The 12385-nt window shown below is 38.9% G+C and overlaps 1 protein-coding gene across 19 annotated transcripts in view; it reads right to left on the reverse strand.

The window, feature by feature from the left end:
• Positions 1-12385, reverse strand: part of NCOA6 (nuclear receptor coactivator 6) — a 98065-nt gene that overhangs the window by 38058 nt on the left and 47622 nt on the right. For 18 of the 19 annotated variants that reach the window (XM_089896765.1, XM_089896767.1, XM_089896766.1 and 15 more), the window contains 2 exons: positions 10212-10367; positions 4437-4559 (listed from right to left, as the gene is read on the reverse strand). In XM_089896765.1, coding sequence (XP_089752891.1) covers positions 4437-4559; positions 10212-10367 — 279 coding nt within the window. Of the gene's footprint in view, positions 1-287; positions 376-4436; positions 4560-10211; positions 10368-12385 lie in introns of those variants that run through there. The other variant, XM_022592614.3, reaches the window with a different exon arrangement.

Raw genomic sequence — 12385 nt, forward strand, 5'->3', positions numbered from 1 at the left:
GTATATTCTGGTTTATCATTTTATGATACCACTGCTTTTTACCCTTCTTTTTCTATGCTGTTTTCCTACTTTTCCTGAATTTTATTGTATTGTTTTCATCATGCCCTTCCTTTCTACCCCCCCACTACTAGTTTAGAAGCTATACATTCTATTATTTTAGTGCTATTTTAAAAATGTCAACAGACATATCTGACCTAATGTCAAAAGACCATATATGATCATCATTATTACTAAATAAGTCAACGCTTATTTAGATTTACCCCATGTTTACCAATTATTTAGCTCACCATTCCTTCTTAGCTCTTATTTCTTCCATCTTAGGTTCAATTTTCTTCTTCCTGAAGTACATCCTTGGGCAGTTCAATTAGCAAGGGTCTGTTAATGGTAAATTCTCTTAGTCTCTTTAAAAAGGTCTTTAATTCATACTACTCTTGATACTATAGCTTTGTTTAAAATTCTGGGCTGTTAATAATTTTCTCATCACTTTGAAAATATTATTCTAATGTTTCATGGCTTCCAATGTTGCCACTGAGAAATTAGCTGTGGGTCTGATAATCTTCCCTTTGTAAATAACTGGTCTTTGATTCTGAGTTGCTTTTAACATTCTCTTTGTTTTTCATGCTCTGTAGTTTTACAATTTTGTGTCTAGATGTGAATTTATTTTTATTTGTAGGGCTCAGAATTACTGGACTTCTGAATCTGAGGACTCATGTCTTTCATCAATTCTGGAAAAATTTCAGCCATTCTCTCTTTCACTATTGTCCCTCCTCAATTTCTTTATCTTCTTTTGGAACTCTTTTCAGATATACATTCAACTTTTCATCTTATCCTTCACTTCTCTTGACTTCTTTCATATTTCCATCTCTTAATTTATTGTCTGCTGTATTCTGGGTAATTTCTTCAAACTCACCTTCCAATTCAGCTGTGTCTAATTTGCTGAATAAGTCATTCACTTCAATAATTTTTAAATTTCTATAAGTTCTGTTTTTCCCCCAAATTCACTTTGTGTTTTGATAGCGCCTTGTCCTCTTCTTAGAATTTTCATAATTTTAAACATGCTGATATTCCTATTATCTAGAATTCTGGAGGGAGGGACTCTAATTTAAATTTTATGAATTTGGAGTAGGCTTTATGAGAAATCTGCAATGGTTTGGGGTGAGAGCTTCAACGATTATTACCACTTTCGGACCACTTAATAACTTAGCTTAGCTGTACCTGGGTCATTTCAATAATACATTAAATGTCCAACATACATAAGGATAGAGAAGACAATTCTACAACCACCCTTTCTCCCACTCCTCAGCTAGAGCCCAGACCAAGAGAGACAAGTTTTGCATTTGTCTCCTTGTGCCAGAGAGTGAAAATTTTCTAATCTACCTTTTACTGAAAATCCTGGCTTCATGAAGGATTCCTAATTCTAACTACTTTATGTGGACCCAAGGCAAGGCTTCAAATTTTATCCCTCTTGGCCATTAAAACTCAAATTTCTTAGCCCCTGCAGCATCTCCTCATTTGTTTACTGCTATTCAAATTTCTTCTTTGACTTCGTTCTTGCCCTGGGGATTTCCCTTACTGTCTTACAAGCTCAGCTGTGCATTAAATGTTATATTTCATCCAGCATTTTCAGGTGTTTTGTAGTTGGGAGAAGGCAATTAGGTAAATGTTTACCTGTTAAAAATGGATTTGTTTCTACCGGTTTGCAGGGCAGAAACTGAGACACAGATGTAGAGAACAAACGTATGGATACCAAGGGGGGAAAGTGGCAGGGGGGTGGGGGTGGAGGTGTGATGAACTGGGAGATTGGGATTGACAAGTATACACTGATGTGTATAAAACTGATGACTAATATGAACCTGCTGTATAAAAAAAATAGATAACTAATAAGAACCTGCTGTATATAAAAAATTAATTAATAAAAAAATGGATTTGTTTCTGAGGAACCCCACCCCATTTTTCAAAGATGGTAATTAGACAGTGAGAAAGTTCTTAGGAGATAAGAAGAAACAGGTTTTTTTAGTCTACAATCAGCTACCTATCCTCAGAAATGTTTAAGTGCATGCTGGCTACATGCTTAGTAGAGATACTATAGAATACATTCCAGCACTATGTGGGAATCTGGACTAGAGCCATGATTCACAACTGGGGACAATTTCGTCCCCCAAGGGGTGTTTGGAAATGTCTGGAGACAGTTTTGGTTGGAAAATCCTGGGGGGAAAAGGTGGTGGTGCTACTGGCACCTAATAGGAGGCCAGGGATGCTGCTGAACATCCTACAGTGCATAGGACAGCTCCCCACAGGAAAGAATTATCAGTTGAAAACATCAATAGTGACACATGACTAAATGACTAGTATGGTATAATCACTAATCTTGGGATTCTATGAGGCTATGAAAAGAAAATAGGCTACGGATTTGGTTTTCATTACTAAAGACTCCTGCTTATCAGTCAACTTTCTGTTGCCAATGCTAAGAGAAGAAAATGGCATTAAGAATAATTTAGTGTAAGACATTCTAGATACACAATTCCAAAGTTATTTATTATTGTTTTAGAGGCTAGTTAAGGTCTCTTTCCCTTGAAAAATTTATCTGTTTAACCAAATGTTAAATTTTGTTTGCATCCACTATCCCAATGGACAACAGAAAAAAAACGTTCTTAAAGAATGCTTGGCAGTAAAGAAAGACACCTAGGGGTTAAAATGTTACTGTGACTACAGATCATTACTAATTGATTTTTCCTGAAACTTTATACTGTATATATTATCATAGTGTCCTTCATTAAATACCAGTCTAACCTAATTTCAACCTAAAGCTTCTAAGTTTCCTATGTTGATAATGAACTACCTACACATCACTAAAATTTACACTCACTTTTCAGAGATGCTTAGTAAATATGCCTGCTATTTGCCAGATACTAGGAGAGCTTGCAACTAGGGTGTTGATATTGTTTTAAGAGTCCTAATGTTTTAAGGCTGGAAGAGATGTATAACATTGTTTCTAGGACATAATTAAATATGTTTACAGCTAACTAAGGCTAGTAAATATTAAGACATCTGGCCAGAAATTGAGACCAGAACCCAGATTTCCTGAGTCTCATCCTAGGTCTAGTCTTTCTTTCACTAACTATATGCAACTTGGCTAAACTCTGCCCACTCTTCTTCTGGTCCTGGTTCTTCAGTAGTGGCAACAGCGTCACCTATAATCTCTCATCAAGCTGCCTTAACACCAAATGCTCAGACTTCTATGGAGAACTATATCTTTTAACTCCCTACTATAGGTTCCAGGTTGGTTATTTTACATTTACTATATAGTACTCCAAAACAGCCCAACAACACAGGCCCTGACACATACCAGGAACTCAGTAAATGTTTGCTATATGGCTCAGGGCTCATCCATCTTTAAGCATGAGCTCAAAAGATTATAGGCACTACTATCTCATTTTATAGGTGAAGAAACTGTTGCCTGGAGAGTTACACTGACTAGCTTGAGGTAAACACTAAATGGCAGTTCCAGGATAAAAACCTAGTTCCAATTCTATATGGCCAAGTCTTCAGCTACAGTTCAGAAAAATGGCTTTATAAATTGAGCTTCTCTATTCTGCTGCATTTCTTCAAGAGCTACTGTGGTAGATGGGGAGGTGAATTATTGGGTATAGTTTCAGGTACTTACTCTCCTTCAACCATAGCAGCTGTGCTTTTCTGGCTTATTTGAATAAAAGATCCTGCAGCAGAAAAAGTTTGAAAGCCACTAGTGTTGTGAAAATAGCACTGATCTGGGGAGTTAGAGCTGTGATATTAGCCCACTGCTACTTGACCCAGGGCAAATTGCTGCCTTTCTGTGAACTCCACAGGTTCCTCAGCTTCAAATGAGAGAGCCAACTCAATTCTAATATTCTGTGACTCACAGAATACTGAGTTCAATCCCTAAGAAATTTCAGGGCTGCTAAAAAGTTAGCAAAAAATTTATAACTCTCTCAAATTCTAAAGAGATAAAAACACAATATTCTACATACTTCTGCAGATTACACATAAGCATGCAAGAACTCTCAGCTCACAGATTCTCAGTCACAGAGAAAGGTGGGAGTTGGAAAGCTACACTATGCTATAAACACCCTCAGGGTAGAAGATGTTTTATTCAGTTCTACTTTCAACACTTAGCATAGGTCCTGTCATACAGTGAAAACTCAGTCAATGTTTGCTGCATGGTTCAGGGCTCATCTACCTTTAGGCATAAACCCAAAAGATCACAAAGACTGTATATGCTCCATGCTCTGTGATTCTAGCCTCCTGAGAGTATAGATTCACGTCTTGCTTTCCTGAACCAATAAACAGAAATGTGTCAGGAACCCCCACCTATCTTGCAGGACCCAAATGATCATACACTAGCAAATAAAGCCAAAAAAGGAAACTAGTAAAATGTCATACGATTGAGTAGATCTCACCTGGACCACCGGCCATGGGAAATCCCGCCTCTATCCTAACTGAATTTCCGGCTCCCATGGGTCCATTCATTCTCACATCTTGGCTTCGGTTCTGAGCCAAAGCAAGGTTGATAGCACCTTCCCCTGAAAATGATAGGTAGGTTAAAAAAGGAAATCATCAGAATAAGATGCAAATTTCGTTTAAAAACAGATATGCGAAAGCTTTAGTTTTATGTTTTTTTGTTTTTTTTTTTTTTTTTGCAGTACGCGGGCCTCTCACTGTTGTGGCCTCTCCCGTTGCGGAGCAACAGGCTCCAGACGCGCAGGCTCAGTGGCCATGGCTCACGGGCCCAGCTGCTGCGCGGCACGTGGGATCTTCCCAGACCGGGGTACAAACCCGTGTCCCCTGCATCGGCAGGCGGACTCTCAACCACTGCGCCACCAGGGAAGCCCAGTTTTATGTGTTTTTGAAGAAGTACGGTAAGTTTACCACCACAAAAAGGGTGAGTTCAATACTATACAGGTCTTTCTTCAACCTCACCTGAGCAGGTTCACTTACATGAAGTACAGGGAGAACATAACCAATTCTCACAATACAGCAGATGGACAATCGTTAATGATGTATGGCATCAGCAGAGAGCTTGGAACTCTGAATATTTATTTTCAACCAACTCACCTTGAATGTGTGTGTGTAGGAAGAAAATATTCTCAGAAAGTCTCAAAATCCTAGATTACGTTTTGGGAATTTATGATCAGAAATTAGAAATACGAGTAGGTTTAATGGAGAAAGAACATACGATGGCATGGGGACACTGTGATATTTGTAAGCAAAATATCATTTCCCTTTCAATGACTGCAGTATAAATAGATATGCAGCAGAGAAATTCATGCAATGAAGAGTAGACAGGTTGCTACTAATCTACCTCTGAGACATCTTACGATAAAGACCAACATTTTGTATAGGGTTTTTAATGCTTACAAAATTGTATTTCATTTGAACCTCACAATAGCCTGGTAGGTAATGTCACTAAAAGTGTTCCAATTGAGTAGACTCTAAAGTTAGAGGCAATTTAAATCTCACTTGATAAAAAGGTCTCTGAAACAAGTTTTGGGATGCCTCCTTGCGCTTAATCCCAAACTTTGACTACTGTTTACTCTGGAAGACAGCACCACCTTGTGGGAAGATAAAAGTATAGCTAGCCTGTGGCTGAAAATTTGAAAGGATGCGTTCACCTTGTTCCTTAACTTAATGTTTTACAGAGCAAGATGATAAAGAAGGAAGCCAATGAGGGCACAGCAGTTTCCTCTGTCTTGTCACTGATCTAGGTCAGCTAGATAAATAGATAAAATATTAAGTATTTTAACCCGGCAGGTAGCTTGGTAATAGGGAACAAATATACTACCAATAAGTGACCAATCACCAGGGGCTACAAGATGTTCTAAGTTGCCTATGGGAGTCAGGAAGAAAAGAGAAAAGAGAATACAGATCTTGAGGGTTTCCACTAAAGGGAAAGAACTATTAATACACTAAACTTGCTAAGACATTCTAGGTGGAAAGAGTATTGTTCTTGAAATGGACATCAGATCATGTAAATGGCTTGTGGCTGCTATTGACAGCCCAGACGTGGTCCTTGCCTTATCTCTCTAACCTCAACTCACACTACTTTCTCCTTCAATAACAAGGATTCAGCCTCAGTGGCATTTTTTTTACTTTCTTAGGCACACAAACGCACTTCTCACCTCAAGGCCTTTGCACATGTTGTTCTCTCTGCCTAGAACAGTTCTTCCACACTCTTCACATAAACCAACTTCTCAATTTTCAATGTAATCTTAAGTGTCACATGCCCCAAAAGGCCTTCTCCAATCTTCTTATCTAAGGTGAGGTCACCCTTATCAGAGCATCTTGTTACTTCTTCAGAGCACATCCCATGTATCAACAGTTACTTATTCATTCACTTATAGTTATTAACAGTTAATTAATAGTTATTAACAGTAACCCCCTTTACTCTCAATTTCCTAATTTAGATGATAAATTATATGGCCACCTTATTAATTATATCCTTTAAACACTGAACAGTGCCTGGTACACAGTAGGCACTCATTAGCTATTTACTGGCTATATGATGAATAGTCATCTTATTTTAACCTTACAAAGAATCATAGGCATTTTTCTATATGATAAATGCATTCCTTGAAAACCTCGCAGTCTATAAAAATCTCACACTGAAAATAATAGGTTTTATGGGAAAAACAGTGTTGAGGCAAACTCAAAACCCATGTGGCTTTGTAACCAGAGCGCTAATAAAAACAAAACTTGGTGTAGGCAACATACCCCAAAACAGCAGAATGAAAATGACTGGTTAAAGGTGGGAAATAATGTAGATGCAGTGGACCTTTAAGCCAGTGGAGCCACCATTAAGGTGGGCACAGGAGAAACTGAAACTTCACAAGCTGAGAGCCATGCAATGCTGAGGGTATACTTCTGGGGAAGGTACCTGAGTGTAACTTCTCATTCTTAATTTTCCTGAAATAAAGCTGAAAGGACTCCCACCTATGTAGCAACAGATCTAAAGGCTTTATGGCTTTTCTTGTGGACAATTAACCCTTCTATTGCTACTAATCTAACTCCCCTTGCCCAGGGGGTAAAAAAAATCACATATGAATGAAACACAATTTCCACACTATACTACTGTTATTCTCCTATTTGTCACCTGCACGTAAGCGTAAGCTAATTGTTGTCAAGGAAACACACGTAGAGAACACTACTGGCTCTCCAACTTGCTGATGGGGGTTGGCAAACTATGGCTTGTGGGCCAAATCTAGCCTGCTGCCTGTTTATTTAAATAAGTGTTATTGGAACACAGCACATTCATTTATTTACATATTGCCTATGGCTGTTTTTGCACTACTACTGTAGAGCTGAGTTGTCTTGACAGAGATCTTCTGGCCCACAGAGCCAAAAAAATTTATTCTCTGGCCCTTGACACAGACTCCTGCTTTAAATCAGAATGAATTTACAGAGTCGTCACAAAATGTCCTCAAAAAAGACATCTCCCCAACTCCCTGGCCAAAACTCAAAAGGGTTCGGGGAGTATTCTTCAAAGGAGAACAGTCTGTTGGGAGGAACAACCTGTCCCTCCAGCCCTGCAGCAGACACCACGACAGTGGCAATACCTTCTCTTACAACTTAGAAGGCATCAGCCCATCACCAGTTTCACAAAAGCAACAGCTATTGCCACCACTTTCACTCCTGCCTGAATTCCCAGGGAGTGTGGAAAGAGAAAAGGAGATCACCTGGGAACATATGTGTACCCTAAAAGTTAAAGAACTCTTTTCTGTAATGTGATAATCACTGCCATATGTAAATTTCATAATTTCTTGTAATATATGTTATCTATTTGGCTTCCTTGCTGGTACTTGTATTTTAATTTATGGCTGTAACGATAAAGGGGAATCAGCACCTTACCCTTTTAAGAATCTGTAGGAAGTAGGTATGATTAAGAGAAGAAACTGGTGTTTCCTTTCTCCAGAGGAAAACACTACCACAAAGCCCTTTTAATTCAGGTAAATAGGTAAGAGAGACTATAAAATGTTTGGGGTTTTTAAGAAACTGCTTATATGTTTCTTATAAAAAATACATGTGCTTATGTGCTTATAAAGCATAAACAGCCTATATAGTGTTATTACCAATAGTTATTTGACTTCTACTCTTCCCAAAAGTTCATCCTAGGGCTTCCCTGGTGGCGCAGTGGTTGGGAGTCCGCCTGCCGATGCAGGGGACGCGGGTTCGTGCCCTGGTCCGGGAAGATCCCACATGCTGCGGAGCGGCTGGCCCCGTAAGCCACGGCCACTGAGCCTGCGTGTCTGGAGCCTGTGCTCCGTAACGGGAGAGGCCACAACAGTGAGAGGCCCGTGTACCGCAAAAAGAAAAAAAAAAAAGTTCATCCTACATCCAATACATTGCTGTGAATTAATTTTACTTTTCTGAATCCTTTTAGACAATCCAACATTTTTCGAAACAAACTGGTTATTGTTTAAGTCACTGTTTCCTTGTTTATCAAATTATGGAATTTACCCCATTTCTCAATCTATATATCTCTGAATAATCTCTCTAAATAATCTGTTTGTTGATATCGCCCCTTCTGGGGCACAGCAACCTACAATCTTAACTGCATAAAATGTGTCTCACTCCTACATACAATATGTTGACCTTTTGGTTACTGAGGTTCAATGGAGCATTTAGGTCCTATGCAAGCACAGGGTCAGGAGGGCTTGGCCCACCAGGGCAAGAGAAGGCTGGAATCACTCACTGGTTGCCACCTTGTTTACATCAACACAGGAGGGGAAAAGAAGGTTTTAGTTCATTGGGCACCAAAAGATAGAATCTCCTTTGTGCTTCCCCATACTTGGTACTTACATCTCTCAGGTTTGTCTCCCTCATCAAGGTCATGAGCTCCTTTTGAGTTTATAATGACAAAGACCATATTTTATTTATCATTTATTCTGAGGGCTGAAGCAAAGTGTTACTATTATATATGTGCTTCCCTTGCTTTCATTCAACAATGTTTATTAAAGAACTTGACATGTACAGGCAAGCAAAAATTCAACAATGAGTGAAACAAGGTATGGTCCCTGCCCCTACTGGAGCTTGCAGTCCATGGGGGAACAAAACAATCATCAAATAACTGCTTTAATCAAAGTGTGAGAAAATGATCTGAGGGAGAAAAAAACCAGACTTTTGTAAAAGTACATGAAAAAAGACTCTGACTTAGTCAAGGAGTTCAGAAAACACCTCCTCAAGATTTAAGCTGGAAAAAAAAAAGATTTAAGCTGATACTTGAAGGCTGAGTAGGTATAACTAAGGGAAAGGGGAATGAATGGTAGGGAACAATATCCATATAGAGAAGACATCAATGCAAAGGACTCCTGGCAGGAAGATGAAATGCATATTCAAGGAACCTAAAAGAAAGCTGAGGAGGCTAGAATAGATAGCAAGGAAGAAGGAGGAGAGTTGTAAAAGATAAGGCTAGATGAGAAAGGTAGAGGTCAGACCATGCAAAGCCTGAGGTCACGATAAGGAGTTTGGTCATTATTCTGTGAATAACAGCAAGCCACAGCAGGGTTTTAAGCTGTGTGTGTATACTCCATATTTTCATTTTCATTTATTTATTTATTTATGGTACGCGGGCCTCTCACTGTTGCGGCCTCTCCCGTTGTGGAGCACAGGCTCCAGATGCGCAGGCTCAGCGGTCATGGCTCATGGGCCCAGCCGCTCCGCAGCATGTGGGATCTTCCCAGACCGGGGCACAAACCCGTGTCCCCTGCATCGGCAGGTGGAGTCTCAACCACTGCGCCACCAGGGAAGCCCCATATTTTCATTTTTAAAAGATCATTCTGTCAAAAACATCTGAAAAATGAATACTGCTACAAAAGGATTGTTCAGGGCCTCCTAGTCTCTGTTAGATAAATAAATACTAAATAAGGCTTATTGGGTGGAAGGAAGCAACTGAAATTAGATATTCTTTAAAAGACAAATCAGTCCTTGGTTAGGGTACCAGTAAAATCAAAGTCTGACAGAATGACAGCCAACATCAGCCAAGGAAATGGAGTCTGAGGCTGTGGATGCTGAAGCGTCAGGACCCAACCAGAGCCTCAATTCCTCTTTATCCTAAGGTGCTGCAATGTAAAGCACAGGTGACATGAGTTATTTGGTATTCTGAATTCAACTTGAGAGGAACAGACAAAGCAGCACATGCTATATTCTACTGTTCCTATGATCTGGGTCCAGACATGCACCTTCAATCTGAACGGAGAGAATTCCCAGATCCCGAAGCTGCTGGTTGTTGCTCTGAGCCAGGATCCGTAGCCGCTCCGCTGCTTCCCGGGGGATGTTGAATGTCACACGCACGCTGTTCCAGGGCTCTACCTTCTGTACCTTTAGCTTGCTGGATTCTAGGTCATGAAAGAAAGAGAATAATATTAGTAATCTTTTAGCCATCAGAAGACATGGAATGAACAACAAAAACAAAGTAAAAGAACAAGGTAGAATACCAGTATGGAGTAGCTGAGAGAGTTTAAGCTTTGGTATTAGATAGACTTTATTATTATTTTGTTTTTTAATAAATTTATTTGTTTTATTTATTTATCTATTGATTAATTTTTGGCTGCTTTGGGTCTTCGTTGCTGCGTGTGGGCTCTCTCTAGTTGCAGGGAGCGGGGGCTACTCTTCGTTGTGGAGCATGGGCTCTAGGCACACGAGCTTCAGTAGTTGTGGCTCGCGGGCTCTAGAGTGCAAGCTCAGTAGTTGTGGCACACAGGCTTAGTTGCTCCGCGGCATGTGGGATCTTCCTGGACCAGGGCTCGAACCTGTGTCCCCTGCATTGGCAGGCAGATTCTTAACCACTGCACCACCAGGGAAGCCCAGACTTTAAATTTAATCCCAGCTGTACCACTTAGCACCTGGGTGACCATGAACAAGTTATTTCACATTTCTGAAACTTACTTTTCTCGTCTCTAAAACCATGAAAAAACTACTTCATGAGATTGTGTTAAATGAGATAATAATATGCCAAAAATCTAGCATAGGATCTGACACACCATAGGCACTAAATAAATGGAAAGCAGTAAGATGGAGTAAGGAACATAAGAGAGAAGGTAGAGATAAGTTTAAATTAATAGAATACGGTCTACTTCTGGACTCAGTTCAATGTATGTGAACTGAGAAGCTAAGAATATTTAAGTTTCAAATTTCAAGTGAAATTTTATAAAAATTTAACTGGCAGATAGGCCAATTGTAAGATATTAGGGAATCTGTAGCTACAATTCACTAAACTTGTTTAAAGAAAGAGCACTAAAAAGGAAAATAGTAGATTCACTTATAAAATGTTAAGCAATTTTACTTCTTCAAACGAAACAATTGAAATTTTAATACTCATATTTAAATTTTCACTGGGCCTCTCTGTGAAAGATATTCATAGAGGGAGGGAGCAAACATTTCTTCCAATATCCTATAAATGCTTCAATTTAAGGAAGGCTTAAATCTTGATTCTTTATGTGTCTCATTTTTAATCTTTTTCTACTTTAAACAATTTCTACTGAAGCATACCAAACTGAGGAGAAAAGCAACATAAATTTGACAACTACATTTCAGTTAGGATATAAAAACATTACATTTCAGCAAATCTGAAAAGTCAATGCAAACTTTAGAACATGTTTTAAAATTAAGATGCAAAAGTTAAACTAATTGAGGAGGTAATGTTGTCTGTAATTATATTTCACAGATGGAATGCAAATCCCAGGTCCAGTTAGATAATAAAAAAACATTTTTTCCCCAACAACCCCAGACAAAATAATTTTCTCTTTTGTTATAAACTCAGCTACATTAAATCTCTTATATCCTCCATTCAATTATACATTCCAGTATTGAGAAAATGGTCATACAGGAATATCTATTCTCAAAATAAGAAATATATATGGATACAGGAAAGTGCCTACATGTTGCCTAAAGCCACTGCCACCTCCAAAATCATTATACGTTATACATTTATCCAGACAGGGAGTCCACTTGTTCTCATGTGGAAAAAAGAGACCATTTGCTAATAGCAGAAGGTTAATACAATCACAGAGATTTAGGAAGGATTATGCAATATTTAGTTCAAGTCTATTTTATAGGTGAGGAAACTGAAGCCCAGAAAGTCTAAGAGATTTGCCCAGAATCCAGTGGCTACCTAGCAGCATCATGGCATAAGAATCCAGATCTGCTTTTCAGGTCAATTTTCTTTCCATGATATTTATGCATCCAAACAGCAAAAGGTAGGGAGCTTGAGATCCTGGTACCACAGAGTATAGATGCTTCAGGGCTTCTTCCCAATCTAAACAGTACTGCAATCTTATACTTATGTGGTCTAGACAAACATTAAATTTGCTTATGACATTATCTACTTGTGATAAGCCTGCAGAAAAATCTTTAA

This window comes from Delphinapterus leucas, chromosome 15 (genome assembly GCF_059928025.1).
Source record: "Delphinapterus leucas isolate spDelLeu-1000000601 "Yukka" chromosome 15, BTC_Dleu_Yukka2, whole genome shotgun sequence".
Lineage (NCBI taxonomy): Eukaryota > Metazoa > Chordata > Mammalia > Artiodactyla > Monodontidae > Delphinapterus > Delphinapterus leucas.